The sequence below is a fragment of the Aquarana catesbeiana genome, linkage group LG10 (assembly GCF_042186555.1).
Source record: "Aquarana catesbeiana isolate 2022-GZ linkage group LG10, ASM4218655v1, whole genome shotgun sequence".
Classification (NCBI taxonomy): Eukaryota; Metazoa; Chordata; class Amphibia; order Anura; family Ranidae; genus Aquarana; species Aquarana catesbeiana.
This window is the reverse complement of record NC_133333.1, coordinates 256,748,718-256,776,032: the sequence shown is the minus strand read 5'-3', so window position 1 is coordinate 256,776,032 and position 27,315 is coordinate 256,748,718. Positions and strand designations below refer to the sequence as shown.

The window sequence follows — 27,315 nt, the reverse complement described above, 5'->3', positions numbered from 1 at the left end:
TGACCACAAAACCCGCTAAAAAACGTTAAACGCACATAAACGCTGATAAACGTTGATAAACACTGAAAGGCCGGTTGAGACTATACCTCAAACTTATCTGTATTGGGAAAAAAAAAGGCATTTTCTTTGGCAAAGTTCCACTGCTGAAAACCAACTAGTGACTGCACACAATGCACCTCCATCCACCACCCATCAACTGATATCCTTGATTAAAAAAAATACCTTACTGACAAGTCCACTGTCATAGATCTCATCTGACTGAGAAAAGTGTTATTATTACATCCTTCTTTATATCGGGGAAAATGTGGCAATAATGAGCTCAGTCTGCATAATACACCTGAGATCTCTGCACTTATGGATAAATCTGTTCTGAGCAGATCCAATATCATCTAATTAAAGTTTATTGAGAAATGCAATAAAGGACAAGACTGAAACTGAACAGAAATGTAACCAGTCCCCCCCCCCCCCCCCCATACCCCCGTTTCTTTATAAACAATATTACTTTGTATCTCTCTATCTCCTGTCTGAACAATGTTTATAAACAATGTTACAGTGCCTAGAAAAAATATTCATACCCCTTGAAATTTCCCACATGTTGTCATGTTACAACCAAAAACTGAAATGTATTTTATTGGGATTTTATGTGATAGACCAACACAAAGTGGCTCATAATTGTGAAGTGGAAGGAAAATGATAAATGATACAAATAAATATGTGAAAAGTGTTGGGGGGGGTACATTTGTATGGCGCCCCCCGGAGTCAATACTTTGTAGAACCCCCTTTCTCTACAAGTCTTTTTGGGGATGTCTCTACCAGCTTTGCACATCTAGAGAGGACATTTCTGCCCATTCTTCTTTGTAAAATATCTCAAGCTCTGTCAGATTGGATGGAGAACGTCTGTGAACAGCAATTTTCAAGTCTTGCCACAGATTCTCAATGTGATTTAGGTCTGGACTGTGACTGGGCCATTCTAACACATGAATATGCTTTGATGTAAACCATTCCATTGTAGCTCTGGCTGGATGTTTCGGGTCGTTGTCCTGCTGGAAGGTGAACCTCCGCCCCAGTCTCAAGTCTTTTGTAGACTCTAACAGGTTTTCTTCTAAGATTGTCCTGTATTTGTCTCCATCCATCTTCCCATCAACTCCGACCAGCTTCCCTGTCCCTGCTGAAGAAAAGCATCCCCACCACATGATGCTGCCACCACCATGTTTCACGGTGGGGATGGTGTGTTCAGGGTGATGTGCAGTGTTAGTTCCCCCCACACATAGCGTTTTACTTTTAGGCTAAAAAGTTCTCATCTGACCAGAGCACCTTCTTCCACATGTTTGCTGTGTCCTCCACATGGCTTCTCACAAACTACAAACAGGACTTCTTATGACTTTCTTTCACCAATGTCTTTCTTCTTGTCACTCCTCCATAAAGGGCAGATTTGTGGAGAACACGACTAATAGTTGTCCTGTGGACAGATTCTCCCTCCTGAGCTGTGGATCTCTGCAGCTCCTCCAGAGTTACCATGGACCTCTTGGCTCTTCTCTGATGAATGCTCTCCTTGCCCGGCCGGTCAGTTTAGGTGGACGGCCATGTCTTGGTAGGTTTGCAGTTGTGCCATACTCTTTCCATTTTCTGATGATGGATTGAACAGAGCTCCGTGAGATGTTCAAAGCTTGGGAGATTTTATTATAACCTAACCCTGCTTTATACTTCTCTACAACTTTATCCCTGACCTGCCTGGTGTGTTCCTTGGCCTTCATGATGCTGTTTGTTCACTAAGGTTCTCTAACAAACCTCTGAGGGCTTCACAGAACAGCTGTATTTCTACTGAGATGAAATGACACACAGGTGGACTCTATTTACTAATTAGGTAACTTCTGAAGGCAATTGGTCCCACTAGATTTTAGTTAGGGGTATCAGAGTAAAGGGGGGCTGAATACAAATGCCCCTCCCCCCACACTTTTCACATATTTATTTGTATCATTTTCCTTCCACTTCACAATTATGTTTTTGTACTTTGTGTTGGTCTATCACATAAAATCCCAATAAAATACATTTACGTTTTTGGTTGTAACATGACAAAATGTGGAAGATTTCAAGGGGTATGAATACTTTTTCAAGGCACTGTACTTTGTATCTCTCTATCTCCTGTCTGATCAATGTTTACAAACAATGGTACTTTGTATGTCTCTATCTCCCGTCTGATCAATGTTTATAAACGATGTTACTTTGTATGTCTCTATCTCCTGTCTGATCAATGTTTATAAACAATGTTACTTTGTATGTCTCTATCTCATGTCTAATCAATGTTTATAAACAATGTTACTTTGTATCTCTCTATCTCCTGTCTGATCAATGTTTATAAACAATGTTACTTTGTATGTCTCTATCTCCCGTCTGATCAATGTTTATAAACAATGTTCCTTTGTACATTATGTCTCTATCTCCTGTCTGATCAATGTTTACAAACAACGTTACTTTGTACCTCTCTATCACTGGTCTTTTCCGAAATGTAACACACCAATAAAAACCTGACAAAACTATACAAAATAAAAAGTCTGGCCTGGCATTTACTTAAAGCCCCTTTGAAATCATAGAATTCCTATAGAGTCCTGATTGAGGTCCCCAAGTATGAAGGGGAAAAATATGGTTAATAAAAATGTCTAAACAGTACAGGAAAGTTTAATACCAGCTGTGTCCAGCAGGGAGCAGGGTTCCCTACATCTGTGATCAGACCACACAGCGAGGCAGGACATTAATAGTGAAAGTATTGCTATAGAAGACGTCTTATTGGATTTTGTATCCTGAACTAGAAATGTGACAGCTGATGCTTCCTCCTCTGTCACAGAGGGGCCCCCGGGACAGACAAAGTTTAATAACTGCAGCACAAAATTTATCGGATATTAAATCCCAACTTCATCGCATCTCAGATAATATACCTGTGAGAGGATTCTGTCTTCATTCGCTCCACGATCGCAGAGTGACCGAAATATAAAATCTGTTTCCACTTTTTCAGACAATTTGGGAGAACACCAACTTTATTATTTCTCTTCCATGTTCCCATTCAGATATCATCATGTAAATAAAAAATATTTAAAAATTGCTGCTTGACTTTTTACTTCCTTATAAATCTTAATTATCTTTCCCCTGTAATTAAATATTAAGGAGGGGACTATGGTGTGAATATTTACCACGATTAACACCGTCTGTGCTGTGCTGGCAGATTTCATTATCAGCAGTTGATGTGCAATGTCTGGCCTAACAAAGGGTTAAAGGTCTCAAGGCTTCTGGGGGGGGGGGGGGGGGATACACTTGCAGTGCGTCGTCTCCCCCCCCCCCCCATCCACACACACTGTAAGGGTAAAATGCTCATAAAAATCTCCAGTCTTGTACAGGTGTACCCAGGGCATAAGCCCTACTGGAACAACTTTCCTGCACTTTTTCCACATCAGGAACGCCGTTCCCGTTAGCAGCCGCGATCTGATGCCCCATAAATAAGCCGCTACATCGCTGCTGTCACTTGTCCTGGTGGACTCCTGGGCTAGCCGAGAACCATTTTACGTGAATCCACCACCCCCTGGTTTGCTGCCTTAACTGGTTGCTAGGCACCTGCCGCATGGCGTCTAGCAACCAGGGACGTCACCAAAGAGCGAGGCCCCAGCATTCAGAATGGGGGAGGATTTAACTTCCTCCTCCTCGGGGGAGTGGTGACCGTGCTGTGATATGGCCGCTCTCTGAAGTAGCTCCGCTCGGCCGCCGGGGATCTCTGCTTCCCACGGAGCCCCTAAACGCTACAACGCTGTGGTTTTGGTCCCCCAAGCTGCGGGCATCGCCACACTTTGCCACAAAGGCGCCGGGACCAGCGGGGGCCAGGTAAGCTGGACGACTTTTTCTCCAGGCCCTCCTCTGGTCTTTACCAAAATGGCAACGGCCCCAAGAGAGGAGCACACTGCGGGCACGCAGCCCATACAGAGAGGGTCCCAAGTCCCTCCACACACCAGTCCACCGCTATCAGGAGCCTCTACGCCTTCCACCAGGAGCCCTGCTAAATCCAGACCAGGCAGGGACTCCCAGGATGAAGCACTAAATTCGCTAGATATTATTATTATTATTATTATACAGGATTTATATAGCGCCAACAGTTTGCACAGCGCTCTACAACATGAGGACAGACAGTACAGAGACAATACAATTCAATACAGGAGGGATCAGAGGGCCCTGCTCGTTAGAGCTTACAATCTAGAAGGGAGCGTCAAGTGATACAAAAGGTAATAACTGTGGGGGATGAGCTGATAGAGAAAATGATAATACAGTTGTTAGGTTGGGGGTAGGATAGGCTTCTCTGAAGAGAAGGGTTTTCAGGGATCATCCAAACGCTAAACGCTAGAGTAGGAGATAGTCGAACAGATTGGGGTAAGGAGTTCCATAGGATTGGAGAGGCTCTGGAAAAGTCCTGAAGAAGAGCATGGGAGGAGGTGATGAGGGAGCTGGAGAGCAGGAGGTCTTGAGAAGAACGAAGAGAACAAGTAGGTTGGTATTTGGAGACTAGGCTAGTGATGTAGCTGGGGGCAGTTGTGGATTTCTTTGTAGGTAGTTGTTTGTATTTTGAATTTAATTCGTTGGGCGAGTGGCAGCCAATGGAGGGATTGACAGAGAGGAGTGGCAGACACAGAGCGATTGGTAAGGTGGATGAGTCTGGCAGCAGCATTCATGATAGACTGAAGAGGTGATAGACTATGTAGAGATAAGCCAATGAGGAGGGAGTTGCAGTAATCAAGGCGAGAGATGACCAGCGAGTGAATTAAGAGCTTTGTTGTGTCATTGGTTAGAAAGGGGCGTATTTTGAAGATGCTCCGCCCACGTCCTCCTCAATCTTCTCTGGCGGACCGGCGCTATGCAGATGAATGACTGCAGTGCACTGTGCAAAGGACAGCAGATGTATAAGCTGGCAGCAGAGGAGAGGACACTGATAGATGAGACAGTGACAGATGTAATAACACCCTCGGAGCAGGGATGGGAGAAAGACACATCTTTAATGATATCAGGGGTTCATGCTGGGACTTGTAGTCCTTCAATTTTGGGGGATGCGACCCCCCCCCCCAAAAGTGAAGGAGTGAAGGTCTCAGCATGAACCTCTGCGGATGGAAAGTGACACACTGCATTTGGTGGCAGGCTCTGGGTGGCACTGCATTTGGTGGTGAGCTATGGTTGGCAAGTGACACACTGCATGTGGTGGCAGGCTCTGGGTGGAAAGTGACATATTGTATTTGGCAGCAGGCTCTGGGTGGCAAGTGGCACTGCACCTGGTGGCGGGCTATGGGTGGCAAGTGACACACTGTATGTGGTGGCGGGCTCTGGGTGGCAAGTAACACACTGCATTTGGCAGCAGGTTCTGGGTGGAAAGTGACATATTGTATTTGGCAGCAGGCTCTGGGTGGCAAGTGGCACTGCACCTGGTGGCAGGCTCTGGGTGGCAAGTGACAGACTACATTTGGTGACAGGCTATTGGTGGCAAGTGGCACACTGCATCTGGCGGCAGGCATAAAAAATATGGATGTCCGCATCCTCTAACCACCTCCTGTATCATGTCTGAAGCCTTTGACTATCTCCTGTATCATGTCCGCAATCTCTGACCATCTCTTGTCTTATATCATGTCTGCAGTCTCTGACCATCTCTTGTCTTATATCATGTCTGCAGTCTCTGAGGGGGAGTCTGGAGAAGAGTCGAGTGGGAATGCCACCAGGATGGGGGTCCCGGGTGAAGTCAGACGTGTGGACTGTGGAGAGGCGACTATAGGGTAAAACCAGAGCCACCAACCTGGAGCCGACTGAGCCCTGCACAGTGCACCTGAGAGGAGGTCAGTGACAGCGCCGCCAGGGCAGTCTGAGAAGGGGGTCACTAATGTAAGGGGGTAGTGAATACAATAATATGAGGGGGCACTGATATAAAAGGTTCCTCCTTATATCAGGACCCACCACATCTTAGTGCAATTACTCTGCAGGAGGTGGTCTCTGGTCTCCAGAGTCCCCCTCACATCAGAGTTCCCGGCATTCCCCTTTAGTCTGCAGGATTCCCCCTTACAGTGCAAGAGGGAACTCTGTTGATGCTGATGTGAAGGGGAACTCTGATGTAAAGGGCAATGCTGCAGACCCTGATGTAAGTGGGAACTCTGACTGGTTCCCTTTACATTACACAGCCCCCCGCACCTCTTGACCCCTTTACATTACACAGCCCCCTGCACCTCTGGACCCCTTTACATTACACAGCCCCCCCGCACCTCTTGACCCCTTTACATTACACAGCCCCCTGCACCTCTGGACCCCTTTACATTACACAGCCCCCCGCACCTCTTGACCCCTTTACATTACACAGCCCCCTGCACCTCTGGACCCCTTTACATTACACAGCCCCCCCGCACCTCTTGACCCCTTTACATTACACAGCCCCCTGCACCTCTGGACCCCTTTACATTACACAGCCCCCCGCACCTCTTGACCCCTTTACATTACACAGCCCCCGTACCTCTGGACTCCGTTACATTGCACAGCCCCCCACACCTCTGAACCTCTTTACATTACACAGCCCCCCGCACCTCTGAACCCTTTTACATTACACAGCCCCCCGCACCTCTGAACCCTTTTACATTACACAGCCCCCCACACCTCTGAACCTCTTTACATTACACAGCCCCCCGCACCTCTGAACCCTTTTACATTACACAGCCCCCCACACCTCTGAACTTCTTTACATTACACAGCCCCCCCGCACCTCTGAACCCCTTTACATTGCACAGCCCCCCGCACCTCTTGACCCCTTTACATTACACAGTCCCCGTACCTCTGGACCCCGTTACATTACACAGCCCCCCACACCCCTGAACCACTTTACATTACACAGCCCCCCACACCTCTTGACCCCTTTACATTACACAGCCCCCCACACCCCTGAACCACTTTACATTACACAGCCCCCCACACCTCTTGACCCCTTTACATTACACAGCCCCCCACACCTCTGAACTTCTTTACATTACACAGCCCCCCGCACCTCTGAACCCCTTTACATTACACAGCCCCGCAGGCCGTAGGTTGCCGACCTCTGATCTAGCCCATAGGTGCTCAACCTGTAGCCCTCCAGCTGTTGCTGAACTACTAATCCCATCATGCCTCTGCCTTTGGGACTCATGCTTGTAACTGTTCAGCCTTGCAATGTCTCATGGGACTTGTAGTTCCTAGCCCTTTCCTCCCCACCCTGACTGTGGATTTCAGTTCTAACAATCATGGAGGCTCAGCATCACATGTGGGCTTTACCTGTGGAAGTGTGTATGCAAATGAAGTCTGCCTAGGAGCGCCCACTTCTCCAGACTGACACCCACCCATCAAGGCATGTTGACATTTGCATAACCCTTCCCAAGAGCCCGCCCACTGCTCACATCAGGGCTGGGGGATCTCTTAAAAGGAGTACTGAGGCCAGGTGCTTTAAAGTTTTCGGAAAGTGATGTACAGCACCCTGCTGGCCCCTCCCACCAGCCATGATCTGCTTGCATGGCATAGAGGTGGCAAAGAGACCCAGTAATGACGTCACTGGATCTGCAATAAGATATGTAAAGAAAATGGAAAGATTTTATGTACGATTTTGATTAGCATGTTGATGCGAAGGCAAAATAAAATCAAAATAAACTTCAGCTTTAAAGTGGAACTTCACACTGATTATTTGTAATCCTCATGCTGATAACATTAGTAAATAGATGGGATATTAGATTTTATTCACTTGGATTGCCGCCATTACTAGTGAAAAAAAAAAAAAAATCCATAAAAATGTCCCATAGTTTGTAGATGCCATAACCCTTTGATCGCCCCTAGTGATAACCCCTTCCCTGCCAGTGTCATTTATACAGTGACAGTGCTTTTTTTTTTTTTAGCACTGATCACTGTAATAATGTCACTGGTCCCCAAAAAGTGTCACTTGGGGTCAGATTTGTCGCAGTCCCGCTAAAAATCGCAGATCGCGGCCATTACCAGTACAAACAGTAAAAAAAAAAAAAAAAATACATAAATCTATCCCCTATTTTGTAGACGTGATAACTTTTGCGCAAACCAATCAATATACGCTTATTGCAATTTTTTTACCAAAAATATGTAGAAGAATACATAATGGCCCAAATTTATGAAGAAATTAGATTTTTTTAAATGTTTTATATTTTTTTTGGTTTTATAGCAGAAAGTAAAAAAAAAAAATATTTTTTTTTTTTTTTTAATGTCGGCCTTTTTTTGTTTATAGTGCAAAATAAAAACGCCGCAGAGGTGATCAAATACCACCAAAAGAACGCTCTATTTGTGGGAAAAATAAGGACAAACATTTTATTTGGGTACAACGTCACACGACCGCGCAACTGTCAGTTAAAGCAACGCAGTGCCGTATAGAAGAAAAAAAAAACAATGGCCTGGGGGGTAAAACTTCCAGGGTTGAAGTGGTTAAAGAATGATCTTATCAATGTAAACGGTAAATCCGGAGATGATTTTAGAATGTAGGAGTGAAATGTGTGACGACCGTCTGATTTTTTTTTTGTCTCCATCAAACAGGATGGAGGACACGTGTCCGGGGCGTGTGGCGTGCCGTTCAGCAGCTGTGTTGGGATATAATTGGGCCCACAGCTACACCTGGCAGAAATGGGGTGCGGGGGATGATAAGATTACTCAGTTCATTTGTACGGCACACCGGCTGACTCACACTGCACCCTACATTGATGCCCGATGTGCAAAATGACACAAAATGACGTCACTCTCCCGTATTAAAGAGGAACTCCGGATTGGTCGGTTTCTTATTGCTTCCTGTGTCCCCTTAGGCTGAGCACTCGCTGTACAATCTCCTCTACCATCAACTATGTCTGAGGTTTACAACCCCTTCAACACCGGGCACTCCCCCACTGATGGACACTGACAGGCTGCGCTGATGAGCATGGATAGGCTGCAATGATAGGCTGCACTGATATGTAGCACTGATAGGCTGCACTAATGAGCACTGATAGGGGGCACTAATGAGCACTGATAGGCTGCACTAATGAGCACTGATGGACACTGATAGGCTGCGCTGTTGGACACTGACAGGCTGCACTGATGGACACTAAGAGGCTGCACTAATGAGCACTGATATGTAGCACTGATGGGCTTCACTAATGAGCACTGATAGGGGGCACTAATGAGCACTGATATGTAGCACTGATGGGCTTCACTAATGAGCACTGATAGGCGGCACTAATGAGCACTGATAGGCGGCACTAATGAGCACTGATAGGTGGCACTAATGGGCACTGATATGTAGCACTGATAGGCGCACTAATGAGCACTGATAGGTGGCACTAATGGGCACTGATAGGCGGCACTAATGGCCACTGATATTTAGCACTGATAGGCTGCACTAATGAGCACTGATAGGCGGCACTAATGAGCACTAATGAGCACTGATATCTAGCACTAATGAGCACTCATAGGCGCACTATTGAGCACTGATAGGCGCGCTAATGAGCACTGATATGTAACACTGATAGGCTGCACTAATGAGCACTGATAGGCAGCACTAATGGCCACTGATATTTAGCACTGATAGGCTGCACTAATGAGCACTGATAGGTGGCACTAATGAGCACTGATATATAGCACTAATGAGCACTGATAGACGCACTAATGAGCACTGATAGGCACACTAATGAGCACTGATATGTAGCACTGATATCTAGCACTAATGAGCACTGATAGGCTGCACTAATGAGCACTGATAAGCGCACTAATGAGCACTGATATGTAACCCTGATAGGCTGCACTAATGAGGAGGCACTCATAGGCTCTCAACGGCACTGATAGACGGCACTGATAGACGGCACTGATAGACGGCACTGATAGGGAATCCCCAGAACTCAAAGGGTTTCAATAACATGTTGAGTGCTGAAGCCACATTCAGAAAGATGTACTTCATATTCAAGCATGGAGCTTTCCACAAGCAGGGAGAACAATACAGCACATGGTGATATGTTCAAAATAATTGTTCTGAATTGGCAGAGAACCCTGTGATACAACTTGTACATTCTGAAGGGGGTGGCACCTTGGCACCTGGACTCTTTTGAACTCTTTGGTGACATTCTTTGCACCGGGAGCCCTACTGCACATGTGCAAGGCTCCGCTCCTCTCTCCTACTGGCCCGGCGAGCGGGGAAGGAGGAGGAGGGAGCCTGGGCGGTGACATCAATACCCGCGGCTCAGGCTCCTGGAAGTGGGGACAGGATACCTGTAAAAGACAAGTATCCGTGAGACACACCCCCCCCACGAAAGGTGCCAAATGTGGCACCGGAGGGGGGAAGAGTACAACGAGCGGAAGTTTCACTTTTGGGTGGAACTCAAAGTACTGACATACTCCGTACAACCTCCTCCATCATCAAATATTTCACACAAGAGTCTGCCTGATCTGATACTAGCTGTATATCGTGCTTAGGGGTGTCTTTATATTACATTCAATTAGATAAGACCGAAGGAAACTGAACAAGGATGGAGTATAATCAGCAGAAAGCCGAACTCCGTCATCTGAGCCCCACAATCTGAAAACACCATTTCATTCATTAGTTTTATTCAATGCAAAAATCCATCCATCCATATCTCCATCCATCCATGTCTCCCTCCCTCCATCCATCCATCATCCATGTCTCCATCCATCCATCCATCCATCCATGTCTCCCTCCCTCCCTCCATCCATCCATCATCCATGTCTCCATCCACCCATCCATGTCTCCATCCATCCATCCATGTCTCCCTCCCTCCCTCCCTCCCTCCATCCATCCATCATCCATGTCTCCATCCATCAATCCATCCATCCATGTCTCCATCCACTCATGTCTCCATCCATGTCTCCATCCATCTATCCATCCATGTCTCCATCCATCCATGTCTCTATCCATCCATGTCTCCATCCATCCATCCATTCAGGTCTCCATCCATCCATCCATGTCTCCATCCATCCATCCATCCATGTCTCCATCCATCCATCCATCCATCTCTCCATGTCTCCATCCATCCATCCATGTCTCCATCTATCTATGTCTCCATCCATCCATCCATGTCTCCATCCATCCATGTCTCCATCCATTCCCCCATTCATCCATCCATGTCTCCATCCATGTCTCTATCCATCCATGTCTCCATCCATCCATCCATCCATCCATCCATCTCTCCATGTCTCCATCCATCCATCCATCCATCCATCCATGTCTCCATCTATCTATGTCTCCATCCATCCATGTCTCCATCCATCCATGTCTCCATCCATCCATCCATGTCTCCATCCATCCATCCATCCATGTCTCCATCCATCCATCCATGTCTCCATCTATCTATGTCTCCATCCATTCCCCCATTCATCCATCCATGTCTCCATCCATGTCTCTATCCATCCATCCATCCATCCATGTCTCTATCCATCCATCCATGTCTCCATCCATGTCTCTATCTATCCATCCATGTCTCCATGTCTCCATCCATCCATCCATCCAGGTCTCCATCAATCCATCCATGTCTCCATCCATCCACCCATCTATGTCTCCATCCATCCATCCATCCATCCATGTCTCCATCTATTTATGTCTCCATCCATCCATGTCTCCATCCATTCCTCCATCCATGTCTCCATCCATGTCTCTATCCATCCATCCATCCATCCAGGTCTCCATCCATCCATCCATGTCTCTATCCATCCATGTCTCCATCCATCCATCCATCCATCCATGTCTCCATCCATCCATCGATGTCTCTATCCATCCATCCATGTCTCCATCTATCTATGACTCCATCCATCCATCCATGTCTCCATCCATTCCCCCATTCATACATCCATGTCTCCACCCATGTCTCCATCCATCCATCCATCCATGTCTCCATCCATCCATGTCTCTATCCATCCATCCATGTCTCCATCCATCCATCCATCCATCCATGTCTCTATCCATCCATCCATCCATGTCTCTATCCATCCCTCCATCCATGTCTCCATCCATCCCTCCATCCATGTCTCCATCCATCCATGTCTCTATCCATCCATCCATGTCTCCATCTATCCATCCATCCATGTCTCTATCCATCCATCCATCCCTCCATCCATGTCTCCATCTATCCATCCCTCAATACATCCATGTCTCCATCCATCCATCCATCCATCCATCCATCCATCCATGTCTCCATTCATCCATCCATCCATCCATGTCTCCATTCATCCATCCATCCATGTCTCCATCTATCTATCCATCCCTCCATCTATCCATCCCTCCATCCATGTCTTCCATCCATCCCTCCATCCATCCCTCCATCCAAGTCTCCATCTATCTAGGAAGTGATTTCATCTCCCCTTGTGGAGCCCTTTTCGGGTTCCAGCGAACGAGAAGAAGACATCTAAGGTAAGTACACCGACACTACACTAGAACCAGGACACACTTTTAACCCTCTCCATCCATCCATCCATGTCTCCATCTATCTATGTCTCCATCCATCCATCCATGTCTCCATCTATCTATGTCTCCATCCATCCATCCATGTCTCCATCTATCTATGTCTCCATCCATCCATCCATGTCTCCATCCATCCATGTCTCCATCCATTCCCCCATTCATCCATCCATGTCTCCATCCATGTCTCTATCCATCCATGTCTCCATCCATCCATCCATCTCTCCATGTCTCCATCCATCCATCCATGTCTCCATCTATCTATGTCTCCATCCATCCATGTCTCCATCCATCCATGTCTCCATCCATTCCCCCATTCATCCATCCATGTCTCCATCCATGTCTCTATCCATCCATCCATCCAGGTCTCCATCCATCCATGTCTCCATCCATCCATCCATCCATCCACCCATCTATGTCTCCATCTATCCATCCATGTCTCCATCCATCCATGTCTCCATCTATTTATGTCTCCATCCATCCATGTCTCCATCCATTCCCCCATTCCTCCATCCATGTCTCCATCCATGTCTCTATCCATCCATCCATCCAGGTCTCCATCCATCCATGTCTCCATCCATCCATCCATCCATGTCTCCATCCATCCATCGATGTCTCTATCCATCCATCCATGTCTCCATCTATCTATGACTCCATCCATCCATGTCTCCATCCATTCCCCCATTCATCCATCCATGTCTCCATCCATGTCTCCATCCATCCATCCATCCATGTCTCCATCCATCCATGTCTCTATCCATCCATCCATGTCTCCATCCATCCATGTCTCCATCTATCCATCCATGTCTCCATCCATCCATCCATCCATCCATCCATGTCTCTATCCATCCCTCCATCCATGTCTCCATCCATCCCTCCATCCATGTCTCCATCCATCCATCCATCCATCCATGTCTCTATCCAACCATCCATCCATCCATGTCTCCATCTATCCATCCATCCATGTCTCTATCCATCCATCCATCCATCCATCCCTCCATCCATCCATGTCTCCATCTATCCATCCCTCAATACATCCATGTCTCCATCCATCCATCCACCCATGTCTCCATTCATCCATCCATCCATCCATCCATGTCTCCATTCATCCATCCATCCATGTCTCCATCTATCTATCCATCCCTCCATCCATCCATCCCTCCATCCATGTCTTCCATCCATCCCTCCATCCAAGTCTCCATCTATCTAGGAAGTGATTTCATCTCCCCTTGTGGAGCCCTTTTCCGGTTCCAGCGAACGAGAAGAAGACATCTAAGGTAAGTACACCGACACTACACTGGAACCAGGACACACTTTTAACCCTCTCCATCCATCCATCCATGTCTCCATCCATCCATGTCTCCATCCATCCATGTCTCTATCCATCCATTCATGTCTCCATCCATCCATCCATGTCTCCATCCATCCATGTCTCTATCCATCTATCCATCCATGTCTCTATCCATCCATGTCTCCATCCATCTATCCATCCATGTCTCCATCCATCCATGTCTCCATCCATCCATCCATCCATCCATGTCTCCATCCATCCATCCATGTCTCCATCCATCCATCCATGTCTCCATCCATCCATCCATTCATGTCTCCATCCATCCATGTCTTCATCCATCCATCCATGTCTCTATCCATCCATCCATGTCTCCATCCATCCATGTCTCTATCCATCCATGTCTCCATCCATCCATCCATGTCTCCATCCATCCATCTATCCATTCATGTCTCCATCCAACCATGTCTCCATCCATCCATCCATGTCTCCATCCATCCATGTCTCCATCCATCCATGTCTCCATCCATCCATGTCTCCATCCAAGTCTCCATCTATCTAGGAAGTGATTTCATCTCCCCTTGTGGAGCCCTTTTCGGGTTCCAGCGAACGAGAAGAAGACATCTAAGGTAAGTACACCGACACTACACTGGAACCAGGACACACTTTTAACCCTCTCCATCCATCCATCCATGTCTCCATCCATCCATGTCTCCATCCATCCATGTCTCTATCCATCCATTCATGTCTCCATCCATCCATTCATGTCTCCATCCATCCATGTCTCCATCCATCCATGTCTCTATCCATCTATCCATCCATGTCTCTATCCATCCATGTCTCCATCCATCTATCCATCCATGTCTCCATCCATCCATCCATGTCTCCATCCATCCATCCATGTCTCCATCCATCCATTCATGTCTCCATCCATCCATCCATCCATGACTCCATCCATCCATCCATGTCTCTATCCATCCATCCATGTCTCCATCCATCCATGTCTCTATCCATCCATGTCTCCATCCATCCATGTCTCCATCCATCCATCCATCCATTCATGTCTCCATCCATCCATGTCTCTATCCATCCATGTCTCCATCCATCTATCCATCCATGTCTCCATCCATCCATCCATGTCTCCATCCATCCATCCATGTCTCCATCCATCCATCCATGTCTCCATCCATCCATCCATGTCTCCATCCATCCATTCATGTCTCCATCCATCCATCCATCCATCCATGACTCCATCCATCCATCCATGTCTCTATCCATCCATCCATGTCTCCATCCATCCATGTCTCTATCCATCCATGTCTCCATCCATCCATGTCTCCATCCATCCATCCATCCATCCATCCATTCATGTCTCCATCCATCCATGTCTCTATCCATCCATGTCTCCATCCATCTATCCATCCATGTCTCCATCCATCCATGTCTCCATCCATCCATCCATTCATGTCTCCATCCATCCATGTCTCCATCCATCCATCCATGTCTCTATCCATCCATGTCTCCATCCATCTATCCATCCATGTCTCTATCCATCCATGTCTCCATCCATCCATCCATCCATCCATCCAGGTCTCCATCCATCCATCCAAGTCTCCATCCATCCATTTATACATCCATCCATCCATCCATCCATCTCTCTATCCATCCATCCATGTCTCCATCTATTTATGTCTCCATCCATCCATCCATGTCTCCATCTATTCCCCCATTCATTCATCCATGTCTCCATCCATGTCTCCATCCATCCATCCATGACCCCTGGTCAGTACAAATTAACCAGTTCCGGACCGCCCACCACACATATACAGGAGGAAAAGCCTCCTCTGCCTGTGTAATGTGAACACAAGCAGAGGAAGTGATTTCATCTCCCCTTGTGGAGCCCTTTTCGGGTTCCAGCGAGCGAGAAGAAGACATTTACTGTAAGTACACCGACACTACACTGACACCAGGACACACTTTTAACCCTCTGATCGCCCCCCCAGTTAACCCTTTCACTCCCTGTCACAGTGTCACCAAGTGCAGTCGTCAGACTTTTCACTGATCACTGCATTGGTGTCACTTGTGACATTAAACAGCCTTAGGGCAGTTAGTGGTAGTTAGTAGGCCCAGGTAGGTTTAGGGTACCCCCCATATATTCCCTAATAAAGGTTTAACCCCTTGATCATCCCCCAGGTAACCCTTTCACTGCCTGTCACAGTTTCATTAGCATAGTGTACAGATCTATTTTCTGATCACTGTAATAGTGTCATGGGTGACATCAGTTAGGTCAGGCATGTCCAAAGTGCGGCCCGTGTTCCAGTTTTTAATGGCCCGCCTGGTAATTTGGACATATTTATCTTTTGTGGCCCCCAACGAATCTCAGAGCGCCGGGGGGGCCACAAAAGATATATATTCTGGCTGCCTCGGAGGGGAAAGGAAGGGGACGGAATGAGTGCTGTACATACAGGAGAATTTCCTGTTTACGCGGCGGCCTCTGTAATAGGAAGTTCCATCTCCTGCGCTGCCATTGGACGACTGTTCTGTCCATCAAAGGAGGCACGACTTTGTATTAAAGAGGCCTGCCGAGAAAACAGGAGTTTCCCCCCTCCCTGTCCCCTCCGAGGCTGCGGATGGGCATGGATCAGGCTGCACTGATGGCAATGGTGAGTCTGCATTAATGGCAATGGTGAGTCTGCATTCATGGCAATGGTGAGTCTGCATTCATGGCAATGGTGAGTCTGCATTCATGGCAATGGAGAGGCTGCATTCACGGCAATGGTGAGGCTGCATTCATGGCAATGGTGAGGCTGCATTCAAGGCAATGGTGAGGCTGCATTCATGGCAATGGGGGGGCTGCATTCATGGCCATGGGGAGGTTGCATTCATGGCAAAGGGGGTGCTGCATTCATGGCAAAGGGGGTGCTGCATTCATGGCAATGGTGGGGGCTGCATTTGTGGCAATGGGGATGCTGCGTTCATGGCAAAGAGGGTGCTGCATTCATGGCAAAGGGGGTGCTGCGTTCATGGCAATGGTGGGGCTGCATTCATGGCAATGGTGGGGCTGCATTCATGGCAATGGTGAGGTTGCATCCATAGCACTTGTGAGGCTGCAGATGGGCACGGATTAGGCTGCATTGATGGGCACTGGTGAACTGGCAAGCACCAGTGGCCTAGTACATGCTGCTTGTAGACAAACCAGCACTGCAGTAACACTTGGTGACGTGGCAATGAGTGGGTCTCGTCCGGAAGCGGTGAATAAGTAACAGCAGACGGTCATCAAATGGAAAGGGTTCACTCACAGCGATAATAAGTATCCAAAAAAGAAGAAATGCTCCAATTGGGTAAAAAAGTTTGACTCTTCTTTATTAAAATTTGCCATACAGGCATCCATATAGACAAGTTCCTTGCAAGGAGTTTAAAAACAGCTCCGACAGATATCGAAAGTCCCTGGCAAATGGGAAATTGGGAAAGCATCCTATCACACCGATCTTGGTGTGGTCAAATGCTTTAAGGGCAGAGGAGAGATCTAGGTTCTAATAATAGACCCCGAATTTTTCAAAAAAAGAGTACCTGTCACTACCTATTGCTATCATAGGGGATATTTACATTCCCTGTGATAACAATAAAAAAAATAAATAAAAATGAAAGGGACAGTGTAAAAATAAAATAAAAAAGCAAAATAAATAATAATAAAAATAAAAAAAAAATAAAGAAACCCTGTTCCCTCGTCCTCACGAGCAAAGGCTAACGCAAGCGTCGGTCTTGTGTCGTATGTAAACAGCAATTGCACCATGCATGTGAGGTATCACCATGAACGTCAGATCGAGGACAGTAATTCTAGCAGTAGACCTTCTCTGTAAATCTAAAGTAACCTGTTAGGGCACTTTCACACTGCCAGCGCCCGGGCGGTAGCGGTAAAGCGCCGCTATTTTTAGCGGCACTTTATCTATTCGGCCACTAGCGGGGCACTTTTAAATGAGGGACATGAAAAAAAAGAAAAGGAAAATATTTCTAATGGGTACAGTGTGACGGGCGCAATTGCCATTCAAAGCGTGAGAGCGCCAAGACCTGAAAGCTGGCCTGGGCAGGAAGAAGGGGGGGGGCAGTGGCCGGTATTGAAGCGGTTTCTGACATTGCTCTCGTACATGGGAAACTTCTGTTAGAGAATTACTTAGAACAACCAAACAATATATGATTATATATATATATATATATATATATATATATATATATATATATATATACATACACACACACACACACACATACATGTATACATACACACTGTATATACACTTTTATTTTATTTTTTAATGTACATATTTGTATTTATTTATACATACAGTACCTACACATACATATTTTTGCCCTCAGCCTATAGCTAGAAGGGTGACAGTCCTATGATTGGGAAGCTATATCATCAATTCATACATACCAGCCACACTGCAATGCATGGAGCGTGACTGCCCTCTAGTGACTACAATGATGAACGGCGAGCTCAGATAGAATTTAATGTTCTGTTTTATAAAGCTAAATTCCTGATTTTCATTGTACTTTATTGTTACATTCCACACTAAAGTCTCATTAGTATCAGAACCCCCATTATCCTTCCTCCTCTCATCAGCCTGAGTGAGTTTAACATTTTCCAGCCTTGCAGCAGAGAAGCGGTATGACCTGCAGCCATCTATTCCTATGGTGATCTGAACAATCACCCACTAGCCTCTGTCACTGTGGAGCAATTCATCCTCAAAGTTAACAGCAAAATCACTGAGGTGGTCCAAGGCATTCTCCCTGGCAGCTCAGCTCTCTCTCCTCCCTCTCCCAGAACTCATGCTCTCTGTTTGAACCTTTTCACCCTTCTAATCGCTAATGCAGGGTCACTGCTGGGAAGGGGAGCAGGGTGAGCTGAACTGTTGACTACCAGCTAGGAGGGGAAGCAGGGGAAGTTGAGCTGTCAAGTCCTTGCTGAGGGGGGGAAAAGGGGGAGTTGAACTGCTGGGTCCCTGCTGGAAGGGAAAGGCAGGGGCAGAATAAACTGTCACTTTACTGCTGGTAGGATAAAGCACGGGGAAGTTGAGCTGCCGAGTCATTGCTGATTGGGGGGGTGGCGGTAGATTGAGCTGCACTGCTGAGTCCCTGCTGGGGAGGGGGGAGTAAGCTGAGCTCCCAAGCCCCCGATGGGAGGGGGAGCAAGGTGAGCTGTGCCTCCAAGTCCCAGCTAGGAAGGGGAGCAAGGTAAGCTGAGCCTCCAAGTCCCAGCTAGGAAGGGAAGCAAGGTGATCTGAGCCTCCATGTCCCAACTAGGAAGGCGAGCAAGGTAAGCTGAGCCTCCAAGTCCCAGCTAGGAAGGGAAGCAAGGTGATCTGAGCCTCCATGTCCCAACTAGGAAGGCGAGCAAGGTAAGCTGAGCCTCCAAGTCCCAGCTAGGAAGGGGAGCAAATGATCTGAGCCTCCATGTCCCAACTAGGAAGGCGAGCAAGGTAAGCTGAGCCTCCAAGTCCCAGCTAGGAAGGGGAGCAAATGATCTGAGCCTCCATGTCCCAACTAGGAAGGCGAGCAAGGTAAGCTGAGCCTCCAAGTCCCTGCTAGGAAGGGTAGCAAGGTAAGTTTTCAGCAGGAACTTGGGAGCTCAGGTCACCCTGCTCCTCCTCCTAGCAGAGACCGGGAGCTCAGCTTACCTTGCTCTCCTCTGCTAGCAAGGACTATGCAGCGCAGCTCACCCTTCTCCCCTATCAGCAATGACTCAGCAGCTCCCAAGTCCCTGCTAGGAAGAGGAGCAGGGTGACCTGAGCTCCCAAGTCCCTGCTAGGATGAGGAGCAGGGTGACCTGTGCTCCCAAGTCCCTGCTAGGATGAGGAGCAGGGTGACCTGTGCTCCCAAGTCCCTGCTTGGAAGAGGAGCAGGGTGACCTGAGCTCCCAAGTCCCTGCTAGGATGAGGAGCAGGGTGACTTGAGCTCCCAAGTCCCTGCTAGGATGAGGAGCAGGGTGACCTGAGCTCCCAAGTCCCTGCTAGGATGAGGAGCAAGGTGACCTGAGCTCCCAAGTCCCTGCTAGGATGAAGAGCAGGGTACCTTGGGAGCTGCTGAGTAATTTCTGATAGGGGGAATAGGGGGAGCTGCGCTGCTGAGTCCCTGCTAGCAGGGGGAGCCAGGTAAGCTAAGCTTCCAAGTCCCTGCTAGGAAATGGAGCAAGGTAAGCTGAGCTTCTAAGTCCCTGTTAGGAGGCGGAGCAGGGTGACCTGAGCTCCCAAGTCCCTGCTAGGGAAGGGAGCAAGGTGAGCTGCAGGAGGGGAAGGCAGGTTAAGCTAATCTCCTGAACTACTGCTGGTAGGGTGAAGCAAAGGGAGCTGAGCTTCTAAGTCATTGCTGGCTGAATGAAGGAGAAGAGTCTGGTTCTCAGCTGGGACCTCCATGTTCCCTATTCCTCAGGGTCCACCATTCACCTCTGTGATGCTGCTTTACCATGTGTTTGGATTGCCTATGCAAGCTCCTCTAACTTCAAATTGCCAACACTGACTACTCAGCTATCAGAAACAAAATGAACAGTCCATGGAGGGAATGTGGTGATGGAAAAGCCTTATTCAAACCGACCACAACCACAGAAGGTGACACGGAACTCCTGGATGAGTTTCACTCCTAATGGTGCCTATAGAAGGGTCTCTGCTATCACTTTGGTGATCTTTGGTTTGCACACAACTTCTGTCATTCTATTCTCTCACCTCATTGAAGAAAACCTTTGATGTCTGACCCGTGACGGCTTTCAGCGGCTTCTCCAAACTTTTCCAAGTCCTTCCAAAGAAATGGTGGTAAGGAAAATCAAACAGAGAAAGTCGGACCTGATACTGAGTGTCGGCATTTCCCTCTGAGGTTCCCTGTGAAGGAAAATAAATTAAAAAATTATTAGGATTGGACCGGTGGGTTGATGGACATTGGTTTTGCCATGGGATGTCCAACCACTCATAAAAGTTTAATGGTCAGGTGACCCCGACCCCGACCTGGCCACCCTACTACCTATAAATCTAAAAGAAAGATGCTGGCAGCATGCCAAAAACATTAAATGCAGATAAAGCTTTATTATTCTTGACAAGCAATACAAAGCACCGCCTGGGACTTCCTTCCAGATGGCGCTATGTGTTGCTTGTTCAGGCTAATAAAGCTTTACTTGTGTTGGATGTCTTTTTCTTTTGGAACCACTGGCGGTTTGGTGGGAGGAAGAGAACCTGCTTTGCTTTGGCAACTGGTCAGCCCAGGTGGTGACCCAACATAAAGGGCTTGTGAGTGGGCAAGCAATTGTTTCACCCAACTATCACTTATTCATACCCCTTGAAATTTCCCACATGTTGTCATGTTACAACCAAAAACATAAATGTATTTTATTGGGATTTTATGTGATGGACCAACACAAAGCAGCACATAATTGTGAAGTGGAAGGAAAATTATTTTCAATTTTTTTACAAATAAATATCCGAAAAGATGTTTTCTGGTCTCCATCACCTCTACCCGGAGACCTGGGAAACATAGTGGGGGAGGGGGGATTATGCTAGGGTGGGGTCTGTGGTAGGAGGGCAGTGGGGTTGTACTGCCTAAAGCCTATAATGAGTGACCTTTTCACTCTCTCTTGCATCACCAATCACATTCAGACTTCCAAAGCAGATCTGAATCTCATTGGTGGCTGTAAAAAAAAAAAAAAATCTGCCGACAGGTGCGTTCCAGGCAGGGCAACGACAAGGTCATCTAGAGCCCGGGGTGAGCATACCAAACTGCGACCCCCACCCCATCCAAGATGTAAGAACACAAATACACCCAGATGCTGAAATCCCCCCTCCCTGCACAAATCTTTGCCCCCCATCCCTCCAAGCACAAATATGCCCCCCCCCCAAAATCCTCTACCCCTCAAACTTCCCCTCTGAGTACACATCCTCTCCCCCCTCCCCAGCACAAATCCCCATTCCCCCTTCCTAGCATGAATACCACCCAATCATCCCTACTAGCACAACCCCCCCAAAAAAAAAAAATCACCCCTACTAGCACAAATCCTCTACCCCTCAAACATCCCCTCTGAGTACATATCCTCTTCCACCTCCAAAAAAAAAAAAAAACCTTCCTAACACAATTCCCCTACCCCCTCTATCATATCACCTCTTCTAGCACAAGTCCTCTTTCTCCATCCCCCCTCCCAACACAAATCCCTGTAAATCACCACCCCAAATTTTCCCTCCTAGAACAATTCTTATCCCCTGCTGCCCTCCAAATTCCCCCTCCCAACACACTTTACCCCCCCCCCACCTTCATATGACACCACAGTGCCCAGGGCAGCTGCCCCTCCTGCACACCCCTTGTCAGGATCACCAACAGAAGACACCCCCTGATTTTTTTGATCTATCTGTGTCCCATTGGGCAGACAGAAGGCAAAAGGAAATCCCTACAACTGTCTAATTCCCCCACCGGAACAGGTGGATGATTCCCCTTCATCTTCTGCTCTGGTGACAAAATGTCACATTTTGGATTTTTGTGTCAGTGACAATGGCCACCAAGACACATGGGGGGGGGGGGGGGGATTCTTCCGATTGGGAAAAACACAGTAATAAAACATTACGGAAGAAAAAAAACGACCAAGAGGCACTGGGACATTGATGTGAGTTCAGGTAGTACTGAGAGTTCAGGTTAGACTGCCCATAACAGACACAGCTATCCTCCAGTGGGTACCCCAGCAGGTTATCGGGGGGGGGGGGTGTATTGATGGAACAAGCACCAGACCAAATCATGAGAGTCTAAATTTCTGCACTAAATATGACCAACGCGTTTCGTCGGGAGCCAGAAAACACTTACTGCTGGGTAGTAGTTCTCCTGATCCAACAACTTCTCTACACAACTTCACATAGGAAAGTTATAGTTTGAGTCCTTTCAAGCTTCTTATTTTAACTGAAGGACTGTGCCTGTGCGCCATTCAAGCTATTGTTGCCACCATCATCCATACCCCTCTACCCCCACCCTCATTGCCAAAAAGTTCCCACCCCCACTTCTCTAAGTCCCTTATGCAGACGTTCAGTATTGGCAGCACTATATGATAATCTTTAATGTGAGCTTTACAGGAGAGCTGATGTCGTTCGTGTTGTTACATCCTGGGGTATGTCTTGGTCTCATCCATGGTCCCTGGCAAGTATATACTACAAATTCTGGATGGACCCCCTGCACACGGCTATACACCCTTTCCAGCAAATTATGCAATGTTAAACAGAGATTGTTAGTTCACACATATTGCTTAATACATGCTTAACTACTTGCGGACCCGCCCACCGCACATTTACCGCTCTGCGCCAGATCACATACCACGGTTATCGCTAACATTCCAGCGCTCTGATGTTGGACCCTGTTGTCTCAACTACTGCAGCTGCAGAGTTGAATGCATCTACTGTTCCCGCCCCTCCTCTTGCCCAATTACAGAGCACTTTGCATTATGTGAATGTATTCACAAAATACAAAGGCTTCTATGAATGGACAGCAAAGGGGAGGGGCGGGCACAGCGGCTGCTGTATGAGAGAGCAGCGTCTCTCCTGTCAGAGCTCTGGGAGTGTAGGGATAGCTGTGCTCCTGGAGCTCCATAAAACTGTCTGATGTTAATAAAAGAGATGAATCCACCAGGTGGCATGCACCTCATTGAACTTAACTCAAAGCAGTCCACCTAATGGACTTTATCTCTTTCATTTCCAATTTTTATTTTTACTGAGCACCAGCAGCATAGTTATCGCTTTCCTTCCAGAGTTGAATGCATCCACTGTCCCCCCCCCCCCCTCCTTCTGCCGAATTACAGAGCACTTTGTATTATGCAAAATCATTTACAAAATACAAAGGCTTCTATGAATGGACAGCAAAGGGGAGGGGCAGGTACAGCGGCTGCTGTATGAGAAAGCAGCATCTCTCCTGTGAGAGCTCTGGAAGTGTAGTGATAGCTGTGCTCCTGGAGCTCAGTAAAACTGTCAGATGTAAATTAAAGAGATGAGTCCACGAGGTGGCATGCACCTCCTTGAAGTTCACTCATAGCATGCCAGCATATTTTACAAATTGTCTGAATTCCTGGAGTTAAGCTTCAATTTCTGTAAAAATAAAAACTTTAATTGTATGTACAAATTGTAAGTAATGCCTCAAAAGTCGGAGCTCTATCTGAAATTATTTCTGTACATTTGCAGATCACCACCCCATGTATTACAGTGTAATAAGGAGGGGTGTCTGTGATGTCACTTTTCCTCTTACTTGATTGGCTACTTTATCATGCATCATCAGATCACATGACATCTGCCGCCACGGTATGGAGCACCCGTACTTGTAAAATGACGTTAAAAAGCGGTATCTGGCATCCACAGACAGCGCCCGCCCTATGTGACTACTTGTTGTGCAGAGAGGGCACAGGGAGGGATGGGCAGGGAGGGGGCAGGGAGGGCTCAGGAAAGGATGGGCAGGGAGGGCTTAGGAAAGGATGGACAGGGAGGGGGCAGGGAGGGCGCAGGTAGGACTCAGGAAAGGATGGACAGGGAGGGGGCAGGGAGGGCACAGGGAGGGATGGGCAGGGAGGGCTCAGGAAAGGATGGGCAAGAAGGGCTTAGGAAAGGATGGGCAAGAAGGGCTTAGGAAAGGATGGGCAGGGAGGGCTTAGGAAAGGATGGGCAGGGAGGGCTTAGGAAAGGATGGGCAGGGAGGGGGCAGGGAGGGCACAGGAAGGAAGGGCAGGGAAGGCTCAGGAAAGGATGGGCAGGGAGGGGGCAGGGAAGGCACAGGGAGGAAGGGCAGGGAGGGCTTAGGAAAGGATGGGCAGGGAGGGGGCAGGGAAGGGGCAGGGAGGGCACAGGAAGGAAGGGCAGGGAGGGCACAGGAAGGAAGGGCAGGGAGGGCTTAGGAAAGGATGGGCAGGGAGGGGGCAGGGAGGGCACAGGAAGGAAGGGCAGGGAGGGCTCAGGAAAAGATGGGCAGGGAGGGGGCAGGGAGGGGGTAGGGAGGGCTCAGGAAAGGATGGGCAGGGAGGGGGCAGGGAAGGCTTAGGAAAGGATGGGCAGGGAGGGGGCAAGGAGGGCACAGGAAGGAAGGGCAGGGAGGGCTCAGGAAAGGATGGGCAGGGAGGGGGCAGGGAAGGCACAGGGAGGAAGGGCAGGGAGGGCTTAGGAAAGGATGGGCAGGGAGGGGGCAGGGAAGGGGCAGGGAGGGCACAGGAAGGAAGGGCAGGGAGGGCACAGGAAGGAAGGGCAGGGAGGGCTTAGGAAAGGATGGGCAGGGAGGGGGCAGGGAGGGCACAGGAAGGAAGGGCAGGGAGGGCTCAGGAAAAGATGGGCAGGGAGGGGGCAGGGAGGGGGTAGGGAGGGCTCAGGAAAGGATGGGCAGGGAGGGGGCAGGGAGGGCTCAGGAAAGGACGGCCAGGGAGGGCTCAGGAAAGGACGGCCAGGGAGGGCTCAGGAAAGGACGGCCAGGGAGGGCTCAGGAAAGGATGGGCAGGAAAGGCACAGGAAACAATGGGCAGGGAGGGCACAGGGAGGAATGGGCAGAGAGGGCACCGACATTTGCTGCAGGTTCTGGTGCATCATCTGCGTCAATGCCACATCGGAGAGGATGCAGAACCTCCTGACTCTCAGAACACCCGACCCAGCAGAGTCCCGGGTTTGGTGATGTTTCTGCAGACATTTGCAGAGTCCTGACATCCCCGGTACAACCACCAGGCTGACATGGCAGCGCCAGCGTCCTCCCCCCTGCCCCCGGCGTCCTTCCCTGCCCCCCCCCCGGAATGAATCACCGGCTTTCTCTGGTAATGAAATTGTTGACCTACATAGAAAGCGCAGAACGCCGGATACGTATTCCACTGTCATCCGCCTTTCATTGTACAAATGAGGTTTTTGAATAGTCAGATCTGGATCTCCTGTAGAAGGACGAGCGAACGTTACAAAACAAACAAAATTATACAAAATATTTGTTATATAAGACACTGAGGGGGGAGATTTACTAAAACTGGAGCACTCAGAATCTGGTGCAGCTCTGCAACCAATCAGCTTCTAACTTCAGCTTCTTCAATTAAAGTGGAGCCTTCGCTTGTCTGCCACCTCCGCCCCTCTGCTGCCACATTTGGCACCTTGTGGGCGGGGAGGGGGAGGGGGTACCGGCTCCTCTCCTGGACTGAAACGGCTTCCTTTGATTTCACCGCACACTGTGAGCCTCTCACAATGTGCATTAGAAGCTGCAGCCAGTCAGATAGAGCCCCGCCCTCATTTCCTGGCTGGAGGACCCCAAGCTTTATCTAGCAGCCCATGGGTGCTCAACCTGTAGCCCTTCAGCTGTTGAGGAACTACAAGTCCCATCATGCTTCTGCCCTTTGGGGGTCATGATAGTAATGGTCAGCCTTGCAATGCCTCATGGGACTTTTAGTTCTGCAAAAGCTGGAGGGCCGCAGGTTAAGTTTACCCCTTTCCTCCCCAGCCTGACTGTCCCTGGCCCCGCCCCCCTTCGGTTCTTGCAATCACAGAGGCTCAGCATCACATGTGGGTGTTACCTATGCAAATTCAGCCCGCCTAGGAACACCCACTACTCCAGACTGACACCCATCAAGGCAAGGTTTGATATTTGCATAACTCCTCCCACTGCTTACATCAGGACTGAAGGCTCTTGAGAGGAGGAGTAGTGAGGGCAGGTGTTTTCAGGAAGCTATGTACCACCCCCCCTATCAGCCCCTCCCACCAGCCATAATCTGCCTGTATTGCATAGAGAAGCGCAGAGACCCAGCGACATGATCACTGGGTCTAAAACAAGGTATGTCATGAAAATGGAAAGGTTTCGCCTAGCAGGATGAGAAGGTTGGGGAGGGAACCAGGGAAGGCAAAATATAAGCTGAATAAATTTCAGCTTTAATATACACTATATTACCAAAAGTATTGGGACACCTGCCTTTACACACACATGAACTTTAATGACATCCCAGTCTTAGTCCGTAGGGTTCAATATTGAGTTGGCTCCGCCCTTTACAGCTATAACAGCTTCACCTCTTCTGGGAAGGCCGTCCACAAGGTTTAGGAGGGTGTCTATGGGAATCCCAATACTTGGTAATATAGTGTATATATATATATATATATATATATTAGAGCTGCACGATTAATCGTTATCACAATTTTTTCCCCGTTGCGATCTTCACAAAGTATTTCCCGATTCTTTCTATGCAGAGAATTCTCTCTGCTCTGCTGAAGCCGACAAAAAAAGAAAAAAAAAAAAAAAAAACGGGCAGTCTGCCAAGTATCACAACATTCTTTAGCAGTGGAACTTAAGTATAAACATTGTAACGATTTGTCCTTTAGATCAAAGGAATGAACTTTGGTGTGTAAATGAGGGAAGCTTAACCACTTAACCGCTTGCCGACCAGCCACCGTCATTATACTGCAGCAGGACAGCACGATCCCGCGAGCCGGCGTAGCTGTACGCCGGCTCGCGGGATCGAAATAGCAGGCGCGCCGCACTGCGGGGGTGCCGATGCTCGAGGCCGACGCTCGCGATGACCGCCGGCCACGATGTGATCGCGAGCAGGAGG

The 27,315-nt window shown here is 48.2% G+C and overlaps 1 protein-coding gene across 1 annotated transcript in view; it reads right to left on the bottom strand.

Moving 5' to 3' along the window:
• Positions 1-27,315, bottom strand: part of NPHP4 (nephrocystin 4) — a 354,636-nt gene that overhangs the window by 286,957 nt on the left and 40,364 nt on the right. The window contains exon 3 of the mRNA XM_073603693.1: positions 20,483-20,635. Coding sequence (XP_073459794.1) covers positions 20,483-20,635 — 153 coding nt within the window. The remainder of the gene's footprint in view (positions 1-20,482; positions 20,636-27,315) is intronic.